The sequence below is a fragment of the Solanum pennellii genome, chromosome 4 (assembly GCF_001406875.1).
Source record: "Solanum pennellii chromosome 4, SPENNV200".
NCBI lineage: Eukaryota > Viridiplantae > Streptophyta > Magnoliopsida > Solanales > Solanaceae > Solanum > Solanum pennellii.
This window is the reverse complement of record NC_028640.1, coordinates 4,163,537-4,181,205: the sequence shown is the minus strand read 5'-3', so window position 1 is coordinate 4,181,205 and position 17,669 is coordinate 4,163,537. Positions and strand designations below refer to the sequence as shown.

The window sequence follows — 17,669 nt, the reverse complement described above, 5'->3', positions numbered from 1 at the left end:
TATATAAAATTTCCTCTTGCTTTATACAAACACTAATGCATTTTATACATTTGTGTTTGTATAAAGCGAGATAGGCGAGCAACACTATCACCAAACGAGAGTGGCGAGCGAGATTCCATTGGGGAAAGAGTCGAAAATAGCAATAGTTTGCTATAGGATACAATTAAATTAAAATATATCTATAGCATTTAATATAAATTAATAGTTTGCTATTATAGACAATCTTTCCGATAATATTTGTAACAATTAGTATGTTTGGTAAAAAGTGTGAAATAAGTATTTCTAATTTCATTTTACAAAAAAAAAAAAGTTATAAATTTAAAATAGATTTACAATTAAAAAAAGTCTGAATAACCGAATAAAGGAATAGCTAAAAACAATAAATATTTCCGGGAGTTACAAAAATATTAGTCATTAGTTATAAATGATAAAAGGTTTGGTCAAACAAAACAATTATTATAGTTTTTGGATTATTTTGTTTGGTCAGACAAAACACTCTTATAATCTTTGGATTATTTTGACTAATAAATACTTTTATGCTATCAAACAAGTAAATAAATCAACAAGTATTTATAAGTCAATTTGACTTCTAAGCACATGCAAAATATTTTAATAAATACAATTAAATGATATAAGTAGAAAAATTATTTGACTCTTCAATTTTTCAATAAAATTAAATAAAAGAAAATACTAAATAAATGGGAGTTATAACTTTATTTGTAGTGGTAAAAGTTAGTTCGTTGTCAATTTGACTTCTACACAGTAATATTCAACATGCAAAAATATTTTAATAAATACAATTAAATGATATAAGTAGAAAAATTGTAGTGGTCAAAATTGTTTTGTAAAAGTTGATATAACAAACTGTGTTCATGACTTTTTTAAATCGAAATTTAATAATAATAATAATAATAATATTTTCAGTATAATTGCATAATTAAAATATGGGGAGAACACAATATACATATATATTATCCTTTTACGAGATAATATTATTTTTGATAGATCCTTGACTCTATTTTTTTTAAAGATTATACGAATAATATGTTAATGAAGAAACAAGTTGTAAAACAAATGAAACAATAATATATATTGAAAAAATTATATTACTATAAGGAGAAGAGGAGACTAATTTTATATAAAGTGTAATAATATTCGATTATCTACTAATTTTATTTTTTTTTAATTATCGAACTTTATATCTTTGTATTTAAAAGTCATGTCCTAGTTGAAGCTGCAATTTTTTTTCTTTGTGCATGTTTACTTTAATTTCTATTGATACTCAATATACTGACTAATTACATGTATTGCATAAGTTTTTTTTTTCTTTTCTGATCCACGAGTAGATGAATATGAATGATCTATGAAATTAAAATTATTACTTTCATTATAAAAATATTATCAAATTTATACAGACAATAATATTTTTTTTTAATTTTTTATCGATATTTATCATATATTTTTATGTAGTTTAGATTTTCATATACATGTAATAGAAGCTCTAACACTAAAGTTTCCTAAACAAAATGAGAATTGAAATTATAAAATAAAATTATAAGATAAAGTGTATAACACATGAAAACTTTAGGTTACACAAACCCTAGCCGTCTCATATCCAAATTAAAACGAATTATAAAAATCTTCAAATGTCAGAAAAATAATTTATTTATTCCTCTGAAAAAATCTCAATTAAAATAATTGACTTTATAAGAAATAACAAAATATATCTAAATATACCAAATTTAGGCAATCTGAATTATTAATTAACACATGAACATAAGCTAAACAATAAATATTAATCTCAACCGTTAAAATTCAATCCAACGGCTGATATTCCATCTGGTACTCGTGCTTATCACACTTTTTTCTCTTCACTTAACTTCACTATTCTCAGTGCACTTTGCTCACTCTCTCTCTCTCTCTAAAACTCTTTGATTTTCTCTCTCTTAACAATGTATGGAACAGATGGCGATCACCGTTTTTGCTTTCGATCTCTTTGATTTAACGCTCGTTTCTATGAAAATCTGGATTGAATCGGTTGATGTTATGGTTGTTTAGCTTAAAATTAATGGAAATTTATGAGTTTGTGAGCTAATTTGAGCTGAGTTTTTGAGTTTTTTGGACAATTTTGAGGTGTTTTTGTTGAGATTTAGCTTAATTTTATGTGTTTATGCGATGATTACTGATGGTTATGCGAAGATGATGTCGGAAATTGGAATGCGATCAATGCTAGGAGGAAGCAATGATTTTAGCGAAGAGTTAGGGATGTTGCTTAGTGAACGAAGGAGGAAGCAGCTGCAGCTGCAGCAACAGGAGGTGAGTGATCGAGAGAGAGAGCTCAGTATTTACCGTAGTGGTTCAGCTCCACCGACTGTTGAGGGATCGTTGAACGCTTTCAGTGGCTTGATGATAGGCAGTGGCGGTGGTGGTGGTGACAATGTTTATGATTTCGGCGGACTTTCAGAAGAGGAGTTAAGGTCTGATCCAGCGTACATTTCGTATTACTACTCGAATGTGAATCTGAACCCAAGGCTTCCGCCACCTCTTTTGTCTAAAGAAGACTGGCGGTACGCCCAGCGTCTGCAGGGTAGCGGTGGAGGCGGTAATGTTGGTAGTGGTGGTAATTCACCAGTATTAGGGGGGATTGGTGATAGAAGGAAAGGAAATCGTGGTGAGGCCGACAAGGGAAAGGATGTTGAATCGCTTTTTTCAATGCCGATGGGATTTGGTGCTATAAATGAAGAAAATGGACGTGAGGCGCGGAAGGAGTGGGGTGGTGATGGTCTCATTGGATTGCCTGGATTAGGTTTAGGAAGCCGGCAGATGAGCATTACTGAGATGATTCAGGTGAAAAAGAACTGGAAATATTATTTTATGTTTGAAGGTTTTAATTCACGAGAGGTGATCTGTGTTAACTAAAGGTGTTTATATGGGATTGCTTGTTACGTTAATACTGAATCTTATTTCCTTTTTCAGAGAATGTCAATGCTTTCAGTAATAAAATGTTATATTTATATAGGTTTGTGCATCTCTAGCATTGACATGTTCGTGTATAGCACAGGTCATTTACAAGCATTTTTTAATGTTTTGCATCAAAGGTTACCCGGTATTGCTGGATATCTGTGTTCCCACTTTGGTGTTCTTATTGCTCTTGAGAAAATATATCAGCAGTTTCTTCTGGCACTAGGTTGTGTGGTTTACTCAAGTGCCTGGGGGAAACTTGTTCTCGGGCTTCATAACTCTAACCCGTCCAGTATTTTGTTTGCTTAACTAGAAGAGCTTGCTCGGGCATTCGTAGAGTTTCATGCACCAGGATCTTTTTCAATGTCCAATAAGTTTATAGTCACACATGTTAGTGAGAGTGTCTATCTCTTTTCATCCTCTTTTCTGAGAAGCAAAAGGCTCATTTTGTGATGTCATTAATTATTTCTCATGTTCATTAATGTGGAAGTTTGGAGTTGGCAGCCTTTATTTCATTTCCATATTGTTGTCGCTGTAGACCACATCCAGCTAGTATAGACATCATATTGCATTCTTAAGATGCAACTTCTGACATTCGAAGTTGCAAACATGGCACTTATAGCTTATTGTGAAGGTTGGGTAACAACAACTGTTTTCTTTAATCACAATTGCTTGATGTTGAGTCAGCTTTGCGTTCATTACGTCAATAATATCTTAAAGAGGTCGACTTGTACTCACTTAATGAAGTTCTGTTTTTTTTTTTGGAGTTTCATCTTACTGATATGGATTTCTGTTTCTGAAACTTCTATAAAATGTAGGACCATATGAGCCAAACAACGTCGAGGCATCCATCACGTCCTGCTTCCCGTGCATATGATGATATTGTTGATCCTTCTGAGTCCCAATTCGCTCATCTCCATCAAAATCTGGCATCTTTGGATGCATTACATTCCAGGGAAAAAGTTCAAGGCATGTCCCTCCATAATGTCAGCTCATCAGGATCTCAGTCTTATGGTTCGGCCATGGGTACATCACTGTCACGAAGTACCATCCCTGAGCCTCAGCTTGTGGCTAGAGATCCTAGCCCTCGTATTCCGTCTGCTGGAGGAGGGAGGATAGCATCACTAGAGGATGTTTCATCTCACATGGGTGAGCATGCTGATTTGGCTGCTGCATTGTCTGGCATGAGTCTATCAGGGAACAATATGGGAGATGAAGGGAAACATCAAAAGTATCAAATTCATAATGAGATGGACGATCATCAGAACCTCTTCCGATTGCAGAATGGTCAGAATCCTATGAAGCAACATCCATATGCAAAAAAGTCTGAATCTGTTCAGTTTCACAAGTCTGCGGGTTCCTCTGCTGCATACATGATTGGGCACTCTATGCCAACTCTCAACAATGGAGAGAGTTCTCCATCTCAATATCCAACTATCGATAGTCCTAATTCTACATTTTCTCCTTATGCTTTAGGAGGTTATGGTATGAACCCTCCATCACCATCCATGTTTGAAAACCAGCTTGGAGCTGGTAATTTGCCTTCCGTACTGGGAAACATAGCTTCTCCGGTGGGTGCATGTGGAATTGATGCTCGTGTACCAGGAGGCGGATTAAATTTGGGTCCTAATTTAATGGCTGCAGCAGCTGAACTGCAGAACCTTAATAGACTTGGTAATCAGACCTTGGGGGGCTCTCTTCCAATGTCTCAGATGGATCCATTGTACTTACAATACTTGAGGTCACCTGAGTATCTTGCTGCTCAGCTAGCAGCTCTCAATGACCCAACAGTGAATAGGGAATCTTTAGGGACTTCATACATGGAGTTGATTGAGCTTCAGAAAGCTTATCTGGAGACGTTGGTTGCATCTCAAAAATCACAATATGGTATTCCGTATCTTGGCAAATCCGGTGGCTTAAATCATGGTTACTATGGAAACCCAGCACTTGGCCTTAATATGTCATATCCTGGAAGCCCTTTGGCAGGTGCAGGTCTTCCAAATTCCCCATTTGGACCTGGTAGTCCTGTAAGATATGGGGAAAGGAACATGCGTTTTCATTCAGGGATGAGAAACTTAGCTGGTGGTGTCATGGGAGCTTGGCATTCCGAGGCTGTTTCTAACATGGGTGAAACCTTTGCTTCCTCGTTACTAGACGAGTTTAAGAGCAATAAGAGTAAGTGTTTTGAGCTATCAGAGATTGAAGGCCATGTTGTCCAGTTCAGGTATACATTTTCGGCTAGCAGCACTGTTCTTTATGTCAAATTAATCTCTAAAACCTTACCATTAATAAAAATTTTGTATGAGCAGTGCGGATCAGTATGGCAGTCGGTTCATTCAACAAAAACTTGAGACTGCTACAACAGAAGAGAAGAACATGGTCTTCCAAGAAATTATGCCGCAAGCCCTTTCTTTGATGACTGATGTGTTTGGTAATTATGTGATCCAGAAGGTATGTTCCTCTGTGTTTCTGAGTTAAGTCTTTTTCATGCTATGTCTTCACTTCTAGGTTACGTGAAAAAAAAAGTGTTGTTAATCAAATGGATAGGTCGTGTAACTTTCTTTTTGCCTTCTGCTGTTCACATTTCTCAGTTTTTCGAGCATGGAAGTTCACCTCAGATAAGAGAACTGGCTGACCAGCTCAATGGGCATGTACTCACCCTTAGCCTTCAGATGTATGGTTGCCGAGTAATCCAGAAGGTATATTAGTTTCTTTTATTGGAACTATGTTCTCTGCTCTAATCCTTCTGATTTTTCAAGTTATCTGATTCAAATAATATATTTTTATTTCTGTTAATTGAAATTGTGAACTGGTACTATTCCACTGTCATTTGTGGAATAGTTTTTAATATGTGAATTTCACCTTGCTAGTTTTTGTAAGTCACCAAATGGGTCAGTCTTTTGGTTCTCTCATATTAGAATATCATTCTTCCGATGGCTATAGTTGCTGAAAGGTTTCACATTTCTTTGAATTTTCAGGCCATAGAGATGGTTGATCTGGATCAGCAGACGAAAATGGTCGCCGAGCTTGACGGTCAGGTTATGCGCTGTGTTAGAGATCAAAATGGGAATCATGTAATCCAAAAGTGCATCGAATGCATTCCACAGGATGCTATCCAGTTCATTGTTTCCACATTTTATGATCAAGTTGTGACATTGTCCACCCATCCATATGGATGTCGGGTCATACAGGTATATGCTAATCCCTTTTGTGTATTATATTGCCGATTGGATGACATCTGTTTCTAAATTCTCTTTCTAATGACAGAGAGTCTTGGAACATTGCCATAATCCTGAAACCCAGAACATTGTGATGAATGAGATTTTGCAAAATGTTTGCATGTTGGCGCAAGATCAATATGGGAATTATGTTGTGCAGGTTTGATCTATTTCTCAACTTACATGTGAACATCCTTACTTAGACTGGTGTCAAGAGTGTGCTTATTTAGAGAGAATACAACTTGTCTGCAGAATACTGAAACAACTCGTGCCTTTGTTTCAAGAGGTTGTGTTTTTGTGAAAATGCTGTTTGACCAGCATTTACTCTAGAGTTTGGTTTTTACTTCTTTTAAAGCTCCTTGGTCAAGGAAGTCTTCCTTGAATTGCCATACGTCTTTCCATTCAGGGTTTCTAAAGATTTTTCTCACCTCCTACTTGACACGTGAATGAATGGGTGTTCACAACTTAATTCATCTCTCCAAGTTGATGGCAATACAATTTTAGTGCTAAATACTTGTATTTTTGGACATGCGGTTTTATATACAAGTTAAAACAACAGGAGGTTGTGTTCTAGAATTGCCTTCAACTTTGTCATGAACAATAAATTATCTAACTATTAAATCGCTTTTTGCAGCAAAAATATATGAGTTTTCATGTCTCAATGTCGTAGAGTACACTGGACAAACGTCATCAACTTCCCTGGGTGGATTATTTCTCATATTATTTAGCTCAGATGTTCTGCCTTCCTATCTAATCCTGCCAAGTTTTGTTACAGCATGTACTGGAACACGGAAAGCCTGAGGAGCGTACTTCTATAATTACTAAGCTGACGGGACAGATAGTTCAGATGAGCCAGCAGAAATTTGCATCTAATGTTGTGGAGAAGTGCTTAAGCTTTGGAACTCCCGAAGAACGTCAGACCTTGGTAAATGAGATGATTGGCACCACTGATGAAAATGAACCTCTTCAGGTTTGTTACTTCCTCAGATGCTTCTTCAGTAGTGTCTACTCAAGCTTAAGGAAATCCTGTTACCGCTGACTGTTTGATTCTCAGAGGATAATGTAGATTTTATTACTCTATCTGATTGATTTAGTTTAATGTTTTAAATGATCAAGTGAGAACAACTAACCTTTTTGAGCATTTTGCTTTACTGTAGACTATGATTTTCCAGTTATTCTCTTTAGAATGAAGTAAACTCATATGTGATTGATTTAAGTTGACATTTTTAGATGGTCTAGTGGAAGCAATTATTCCTCCTTAGGGGCATTTAGCTTTCACCGTAGAATACATGCTTTTCCTGTTCTGCCTTTTAGTATGAAGTTAACAAGTTTACTTAGGCGAAAGTGCAACCTCAGGTGCACTGGGATTTGCCTAACTAAAATGAGTAAGGCCTAGTCAGTCTTCTGGGTTCTTTTGCTGTAATTGACATTGGTTATGAGTACTCTATAACTTATATACTTTGTACTGATAAAATAATACAATTATATTTTCTCCCAAGGGAGCTTATAAACGGTTTGTTTTTTTTTGCATGGGATATTACTTTCAACTCTTTATTCACTTGAAAGACTTCGTCCTTTTTCTATGCATCTGTCTTGAGAGAAACATGATGGTAAATTAGGTAGATAAGCATGTTATGTAGAGAAAAATGTAAGATAAAGGAACAAACTAACCAACCGGAGTTTAATAGATAACCAAAAATTAAGGGACAGATTACTAGTTCCATATAAACAAGATCAATAAGAAACAATAATTTATGACCAAAACATATTTATAGGTATTGGGTTGATCAGACTAAGAAAGAATGATTTATGACCAGAACATATTTATAGGTATTGGGTTGATCAGACTAACAAAGAAAAACAATTCACTTGTTCACAACTCAAAGCTTTATATATTTGATGTACAGGCAATGATGAAAGATCAGTTTGCAAACTACGTTGTTCAGAAGGTGCTTGAGACTTGTGATGACCAGCAGCTTGAACTCATTCTCAACCGAATCAAGGTTCATCTAAATGCTCTGAAGAAATATACTTACGGAAAGCATATAGTTGCCCGTGTAGAGAAACTGGTTGCTGCTGGAGGTATTCTTTTGCTTTTTCTTTCCCTTCTAGTTTTCAAACTACTAAGTTCATCCTGACATCTTGCACAAGGAGGGGCTCATTTATCATTATGACAATTGATAAGTTATACTTTCCACTTGTAATTGCTCACTTGTCAATCACCTGAGCTGAGGATGTGTAAATAGTCGAATTATTCGTCTCTGACAGCCAATAGTTGAGATCACTTTCAGAATTGTTGTTGGGTGAAATGACACATTTGTCTGTGGCTGTTGGTAAATTAAAATGAGGAGGTCCTTTGGTTGCAAACTTGCATGGGTCAAGAAACATACTTCCGGTGTTCCACTTTCTACCGTTCTATTATTCATTAAACGTATGTATCATTCCACTTCCATGAGATAGGCAATCAAATTGTATCCCAAACTTCAATTGAATCTTCAACCACCTCTACTCCCCCGACTCCCAGCTTTCGTTTTGCTCTCCTCTTTATAGAAGCATTAATTGTACTGTATACCAATAAACTCTTATGATTGTGACTTCTTATTCCATTCTTGGCGTTCTCTTGAATTTACGTGTTTGCATCTTTTGCAGAGAGGAGGATCAGCTTCCTGGCGTCATATTCTGCTGCTGCTTAGATGGTGTAGGAAACTTGTACAGCTAACTGAGGCTAGAACAAGTACCCTCGTCTTTGTTTTCTTGTCGAGAGTTTTTGTTCTACCTCTTTGCTGATGGAAAATGTTTAAAAAATAAACATGTAGTGATGGTGTTTGTAACATTGTACATTATAGTTTTGAGGTATAATCTATATAAGCAGGTTTAACTGTGAGGCTCAGATGGTAAACATACCTGGATGCCCCTGCCGCGGAGATAGAGTAACTGTACAAGGGTGTAAAGAAAAGAAAAAGAAAAACTGTAGTCAGATCTTCTTCTTAAACTGTACAAATTGTTGCCATGTGCAGAGCCTGTGGTTTTAGGTAAAAAAATTATAATGTTATGGATTTGATAATTATCTTTCTTCTGTTATAGATAAACTATTTCCCTTATATAGTTGCTTGTCTCGATTTGTTTGTGTCATTCTTGTGCAGAGGTCATACTAATCTACGTGGATACAAATCTAGCTGATAACCTATGGCTTCATGTGAATTTTATAGGTTCTATCCATATACTATGTATATGTAGAGAATGCCGCAGTACCTCTTATTGCTCTAAACATGTTTAACAAAAACTATTAATCTGTGAACTTTGAATAATCCTATATGTTTGCATACAAAAAAATAATAATCGTGGTCAGATGTTAGTATAAAGATTTTAATATGTTGAACAAGATTGATGAAAATTTATCATCTACTATATAACGAAAACTTTGACTTTGTATATACAATGTGATAGGTTTGGATGAACCCCTTCTGCCCCAAGGAGGATAATAGTATTTCGACTTTATATATACAATGTACGTTAAGGGTTTGGATGAACCCCTTCCGCCCTAGGAGGATAATAGTATTACCCACTAGATGTATAGTTGAGAGCTTATAAATTATATCTCAGATTTTAGTATTTGTAGTGTCATTAAAGGGAACTATATATATAATGTTGCTTCATTTAGGTTGTTAATGATCAGCTTTATTGACAATTGCATAATGATCATTCATAACTAGAATGATTTTAAGTAGTTTTCTTGACAACTACATGTGATCTTTCATAAACTATGAACGATATCGGACTCACAAGATTTTCTATCGATCAATAAGAAAAATTGTGTCATTATCTAGATGCATAAACTCGAGGACCATAACGGAGGCCCCCAAAGAGGTGGAATTTCAATCCATCCCTAGTTTCCGTCAACTATAGGTTGAAGTTTCACAGAAGTCCTAGTGTTTTCAGTTGTTGAACATGCTCTTGTGGGAGAGGTGGAGGAGACCAATCATTTCCAGTATCCTCACCATCAACATCCTGCACGACGTATTCCTACACAAGAGTTGAGAAACATGTTAGTATGATACATGCAGCCTACCTCTAACGCAAGTATCAGCTTGATTTCATGGCTCAAACCCGTGACCTATAGGTCACACAGGAACAACTTAACCGTTGTTCCAAGACTCCCTTTCATTCAACAACCATGAAGTGTAACATGAAAACCTTCACAACTTTAACACTAGAATCACTTTCATGACGATTAATTAAACTAGGGGTGTCAAATAGGGTTGAAATATAAGTCGAGATCTTTGGGGATGATTATGTACTACAGTTCGGCAGAGGAAACTATATTTTTGTTATAAACTTGATTTCCCAATAAAACCGATATAATTCTTGTTGGCGGGGTTATTTATGATTAACAAGAACGGATTAACTACAACCTTCATGTGTAGACATCATATGCAATTGAAAACTTCAGAACAAGAGAAAAAGATAGTCAATGGGATTTCACTCACCTTGGTGAGCATTCTTTTTGCAAGTATGTGGTAGTGGCGCTGCCAGATTCTCTGTCCGACCATCGTAATAACCAAAATACTGTAAAATATGCCAATGATTGTAAACAGTCCAATCACGACTAAAGCCACTATAAATAAAAATGGCAGCCCAGCTTCACCGGCACCTCCTATGCAACTTCCACATTCACCAGCCATACTAGCACAACCTTCAAAACATGTGCTACAATCAGTCCATATACAGAGTGCACCAGTCAAATGACCATCGGCACAGACTCTGCAAGGACATTACCAACAAGAACAACGATCATTATCAATGAACTCTCATCCATCTCAAAAAATAGTGTAATATATAACCATTAGAAAATAACCAATTCGGAGTTAATATTGTACTTGTTACAGCGGATTGTAGATTACAAAGAAATGAACAATTAAAAAAATGATATACGAAATGTTTCAGAGATGCTTCAGCATGTAATTGTTGGAAATCTCTACACCAACTGTCAATACAACGAATATATTTATATAGCAACAGGACTAGTCTGACTCCCAAATAGATGTAACTCTTAAATTAACCATACAATTCTTCTTTCTCAGAGACACAAAGGGTGTTTGCAGAACGGATTTTTCCGATTTTCTCATGCTCAGTTGCTCAAAATTTTAGAAAATATTTTCCATGGAAAACACGCCCAAAGAGAAAGAAACAAAGACATTTTAGTTCCTAACTTCCTATATAGAAAATTATCAGTGCATATGATCTTTGGAGAATAAACTAGATCCTGCGGGTTATATTTCTATTTCTTTTTGCTTTGACAAATGAGGAAGGACAAACTGATAGAAAGAAGGTATCATATGTACCCGGGATGACAGCAGCAAAAGCAAACTTCGCGGCAGGGCTGAGCCAAATCATTGCGCACTCTTCGGTCGAAACAAGTTATAAAGCAGCCAGATAGGCCCAACAAAGCGAAAAACAACAGGGCCCCTGCACAAGTTCAAGAGCAATGGCATAAATTTAACAGCATGCAACGGTTCAAGTGTCGAAGAAAAAAGGTTTAAACATCAAATTATTTAGTCCAGAGAATTGTGGAGACAGTTCTGTGTGGACAATCTATCTATTTCTTGACAGGAGAAAGTATGGAGATCCTTCCATGTCCTGAGGATTCCACATTAGAAAAGGTCTATTTCTTCCGTGGATAAAGCAATAAGCAGATCAATCCTCACACCTGTTTTTCCTGAAAATTGGTTTTTCTGCTTCCTTTATTTTTTTATAACCATGGTATCCGGGCTTGACTAATTCAACGGCATACTTGCCTAGATGCCACCAGCAACATGTACCGGGTAACTCTGTCCACCAATACTAAAACAAATGGGAAAATATCACATAGCATTTTTCTCCCTACTTACTAGGTGATTGGTGGGAGGTGTCGGGTTTCCCGTAGAACTAGTTGAGGTGCGCACAAGCTGACTTGAAAACCACGGTTAGCCAAAAAAAAGAATCCCTCTGTCAGCCTTCAGTAACTTCCTTTGGCTCTCCGCACCCAGCTAACACCTACCTCAGTTGGAAAATCCTTTCTCTCCCCTCAACCCCCTTCCCTCCACTGCCACTATATGCTTCCCATCACCCCTTCCCTGACCCATATGAAGTTTTCCTCCTCTTTTGCCGAGAAAAAAAGGATCATGATACGGAACTGCGGAGTGTTCACGATCTGATCTCCTCATCCAAAAACATGGTACTAAAAATATACTAATAAACAATTTAGCTTTACCAACAAACAAGTAGTATGCAGAATAGCTCTCGTTCAAGCTGGAATAACAAAAGATCTCTCTACATAGAAAGAGTTTTGTCCATTAAATGAAGCAAAATAAGGATAGCAGCTTAAGCTCCTTGAAGTATATAATTTCCCATCCATGAGAAAGTTTTTCAAGAATATAAATAAATTTTTCAAAAAAACATATCAATCATAAGAAAATTCCTAATGGAAAGAAAATAAATGAAGGAGAAGCTTTAAATCCCCGAGGAAAAACAATAAAGGGGACATTACTATTAGCAGATAATGACAATAAAGCACCTTAAAGTTAGAGATAAAATAAATACATGGACTATTGTAACTACCGAAGCTCATGATGTTTTACCGCATATGTAGTAGAAGCTTAGTTCACTATCGAATCCCCAAATCAAACGAAGCCAGGATTTCTTGTATGTATCAATGATGTAAACTAAGTATCCCAATGAAGCTATAACCTGCATGTAGAATTAAGCCATCAACTGAATATATATTCGACAGAGAGGATTAAAGAGACATCTCAAAAATCAAACAACAAAACTAAAGAGGGACAACCACCTACAAGTTGGACCGCAAGAAAAATGGATAAAATGTCTCTGGTTACGAAAAATCGGAACTTCAAAGTCCGCCATTTTCTATCATCATTAACGTGAACTCTCAGGTGATAGGGAGCTTTGCAAGTAGTGCAATGGGCAAAGGCAAATCCTTCCTGTAAAAGACAAAATATTTGCTATGAGTAGATAAACTTGCATGTTTGGTGGTACAAGCTTAAGAAAGTTTGTGGCACTACATGCAGCCTGTACTGGATGTATTGGTCTAAAGCTTCACCAACACTCAAATATTTGGCTCTTACAAACATAAAATAAAGTTCAAAACTTCCTTTAAAATAGCTGATTGAAAAGGCTGAAAAAATACCTTGACAGCACGCCATTGATCAAGGCACTCACGATGGACATACTTTGATGTTCCCTTGCACTTGCAAGGTGCTATAAAGTCCCTACCTAAAGAGCAAAGTGAAACATTTGCAAACATCTTAATTACCAAAATCATGAATTTTTCATATAGATGTATACTAACATGCACTTGAATAAACTAAACAACCAGCTTATTTCCTAATAGAGAGTACAAAAACCTAATTGACACTGCATGTTTCACCTGTCTAGACAAAATGTCAACTTCAGTCAGCCATACTCTCGCATTGATATGAAAAACATTATTAAGGCAACTAAAAATACGCTGTTGAACTATTTGAGTTTATGGAAGGGACAAAACACACATTTTTGACTCCCAATTCACCATAAAGGACCAACCTTTCAATTTCCAAAGTAAAGAGTCCCATATCACCAAGTTTTTCAAGAACAGCTTACTGCACAACTCACATAAACAAGCTAATATTCCAAAAAACAAAATCTTCAAATGAAGAAAGTTCATCCTTTTCTTTATAAGGGTCCTATCCATACCAGCTTGTACGTAATTCGACTAATTACCCTAGGGTTCTGTCCATAAGGCTGGGAATTCTGAACATGGGACCTCATAGTTTCCAAGTAGTCCCAACTACTTCATTTTAACACTAGACCACACCCTTACCCTTCATTGCAAATTTCAAAAACTAGAGAATCTCTTAAATCCCACTCATCTCTACCCTAACTCTAATGTAAATATACCAACATGTAACCCTTATTCCCAACTAAGTCTTGTAAGTATTTTCACTTAGTGAATTTTAGCTACCATTTAACCATAATTTTTTATATTTCACTTAAAACTCACAAAAAAACAATTTTTTCCCACATGTTCAAACACAACTACTTCCAAAAAAAAAAAATCACAACATCATAAACTCAAAATTTCAAATTTCAACTTCAAAATCTACAAACAAACAAGAACTACTTATACAATTTACAATCTTAAGATCAGGGGATCTATAAAAATTGAAACTTTAAACAAAAACCCATAAATCTATTCAAAAAAAAAAAAACTAACCGTCAGATTCGAGGCAAATACGGCATTGAATATGTTCATCAGGACCTGCTTCAAGGTCTATAATATCATCATCATCATTAATATTAGGTACAGTAATTACAGTAGGAGGGATCAGAGGAGAAGATTCTTCGGGTTCGGGTTCGGGTTCGGTGTGATCAACACCCATTTCAATTTCTTTTGACATTTTCACTCAAAATTATTAAACAGGGACAGAAATTTGTGCAAAAAATGGATCAAGAATTGATACCCAAAACAATATATATGTATAGGTATAATTAGTATGTATATCTTCCCCAACTGATCCTTTTGTTTTCTCTTGTGTTGTCTGAGATTGAGATGACAACAAACAAGAGAAAGTGAAAATGGTAAAAGAAGAAAGCAGGTAGAAATACTTTTAAAATTAATATTTTCTTTTAAGGTTGTGAAAACCAATATTTTTCTATCCTAATTTATACGACATATTTCATTTTTTAGAATAAAAGAATTAAAGTTTGATAGAAAATTTATGAATTCAATTTTATTAAAAAAATCATGATAGTTATATGAGTCATTTATATAATAGTATGGATATATATATGAGTCGTTTGTATAAAGTCATCAAAACGGACTTAGCCGGCGAATCCGTTATTGAGGTAGGATTGAGACAGAATTTTTCAAGCCAATTTAAAACTAGGGCTTATAAGTTCTATCCATATAAGTCCTTGGCCTTAACGTTTGATCGGGGTCGGGCCAAGATCGACTCCTGGGCCAAAACTTTTCGGTTCAGGGTAACTTACAATAATTTCACTAGTATATAATTTAATTATTTAAATACACGTTATGTTGTAATATTATGAATCTTACCAGATTTTGGTACGTCCAGATACGTATATCTCAAAATATATAGACTCGAAATTAGGTTAATATGTTCTAGATAAACTCTATAAAAATAGATTCACATGTATCTAGGATGCATAGACAAATTTCACAGTCTCGCCTCTCTCTAAAGTTGATTGTCACTCTCTTTATCTCGCTTGCGTGTCTGGTATACGGATATATATGCTAGTTACACTAGACTTTTTGTTAGTACTATTAAAACAACACCATTGTTTGTCATATTCTATTTGAAGATTTTCTCATTTTCTTGATGTTATAGATTTATAAGGTTGAAAAGAAAAAGGAAAAAAAGACTAGCCACCCCAGCCCACGATCCTTCTAGAATTGAGTTGGGTTGATCATTTTTAGGCCCTTCCGAATGAAAGGTCAACCTGCTTTAACCCTTCAAATTTCTTGGCCCGCGAGGCTTGGGCTAGCCATTTTTGACAACTTTACGGTAAAAATATATATGAGTGCTTTCATAACGAAAATACATCTATTCTAAATAATAAAATTATGAGATATATCAAAGTTTCTTCCCCTTATATTATTATATGTTAATATATAGTGATTTAGTAAAAAAAAATGATAGTTAAATGACTATTATAAAAATCTGTCGCAGTAATAGCCTTACGCATGTACCATTTTTTAGTTATCGTTTTATTTTGTTTTTATTATTGTTTCTTTGTTTGTTAGCTATTGTTTTTCTTATTATTTGGCATATCGTTCTTCATTCTCATATTTTTCTTCGTGGATACTTTATTTGTAATATTTAATTGTTTTTCTTCATTCTGCTTATATGTTAGGAAAAATTACATAATTAAGCATACTTCACTATCATATGAATTATTGTTATTTATACTTTCAAAATATTATGTATTTTATCACCAATTAAGAGATCTCTATATATTTTGAGAAAAATACATTTGATACGTGTTTTTTGTTATCATATACACTCAAATTGGGAGAGAAACAGGCAAAATTATGTATCTCAAATAAATCTGTACGAACCTAGGGTGATTCACATGTATTTGGGATATTAGACGCATATATAGGAGAGTGACGAGCAAGATGGGAGAGTGGCGAGCGAGATTTGTTATGTATCTCAGGTACATGCTAATCCACTTGGATATAATGTATTTAAAATAAAGAACACGTAATTTTGACCCTATGTATCTCGAGATTCATGTATCTAAACGTATTTGGACGCATCAAAATATGGTAAAATTCTTAATATTACAAACTATAGTATATCTAAGTAATTAGCGCTTAGACTATTGTGATTTATGCAAGTTATCCACTATTTTATCCTTTTCAGATTTCACATATGAAATTACCCTAAATACTGAGTATGTTATTGTGATTGTTACTCAATTTTATGAAATTGCACTAAAAATTTGAATTTTAATAAAGAGTAAAAATAAATTATCCGATAAATTTAATATTTTTAGATTGTGTGATTTTAGTATTAACATACTCAAAATATAGGAATTTTGACGATAGAAACGATAGTTAAACAACTTTGGTATATTAAATATGTTAGTTACGTGATCATATATGAAATTTTTAGGTTTTAACTTGCTTTTTAGCGAATTTAGATTTTACAAAAATCTGAGCGGCATATATTGTAGTATTAATTTTATGCATGTATTTTTTTATTACCCTATTATTTTATCATTATTATTATTTTCTTTCCATAGATATAACACAATGATTTTCTTATTAATTGTTGTATTTTTCTTTTCATCAACATTCTAATTTATTGTATTTGAATAGAGAATCTTTCGAAAATAACTTTGTACTTTATAGTTATGTGAATCTAGATGATCATTGGGTCATTGCTTCCTTTGTCGTGTATTTTGGGATATCAGATGCATCGGAGAGTGACGAGCAAAACAGGAGAGACGCGATCGAGATTTGTTATGTAACTCAGATACATGTAAATTCATTTGGACATAATATATTTAGAATAAAAATACATAATTTAAACCCTATATATCTCGAGATATGTGTATCTAAACGTATCTGGACGCATCAAAATATCATCAAATTATATTCTTAATATTGCAAACTATAGTAAATCTAAGTATTAGCTTTTAAACTAGAGTGATTTACGTAAATTCTCATTTATTTTATCCTTTTTCAGATTTCACATATCAGAATTTGTTTTATCCTTTTTCAGATTTCACATATCAAATTACCCGACTACCAAGTATGATATTGTGATTGTTACTCAATTTATGAAACTACACCTAAAAAAAATTCAATTGAATTTTAATAAAGACTAAAAATAAATTATCCTATAAATTTAATATTTATAGACTATTCAATTGAATTTTAATAAAGACTAGAAATAAATTATCCTATAAATTTAATATTTCTAGACT

General features: G+C 34.5%; 2 protein-coding genes across 2 annotated transcripts; one reads left to right on the top strand and one right to left on the bottom strand.

Annotated features, from left to right (window-relative positions):
- The first annotated feature begins 1,894 nt into the window (after positions 1-1,894).
- LOC107018079 (pumilio homolog 1-like) lies at positions 1,895-9,280 on the top strand. The gene is made up of 9 exons (XM_015218447.2): positions 1,895-2,847; positions 3,780-5,185; positions 5,271-5,412; positions 5,553-5,660; positions 5,940-6,152; positions 6,229-6,339; positions 6,955-7,149; positions 8,087-8,261; positions 8,829-9,280. The coding sequence occupies exons 1-9, from the start codon at positions 2,176-2,178 to the stop codon at positions 8,870-8,872; spliced, it is 3,066 nt and encodes a 1,021-aa protein (XP_015073933.1). The 5' UTR covers positions 1,895-2,175; the 3' UTR covers positions 8,873-9,280.
- Positions 9,281-9,835: 555 nt separating this feature from the next.
- LOC107016067 lies at positions 9,836-14,832 on the bottom strand. Its single transcript, XM_015216544.2, has 7 exons — positions 14,428-14,832; positions 13,363-13,448; positions 13,010-13,156; positions 12,797-12,905; positions 11,522-11,645; positions 10,667-10,940; positions 9,836-10,202 (listed from the first exon to the last, which is right to left on the bottom strand). Exons 1-7 carry the CDS (start codon positions 14,609-14,611, stop codon positions 10,095-10,097), a joined length of 1,032 nt encoding a protein of 343 aa, XP_015072030.1. The 5' UTR covers positions 14,612-14,832; the 3' UTR covers positions 9,836-10,094.
- Between the last annotated feature and the right edge of the window lie 2,837 nt (positions 14,833-17,669).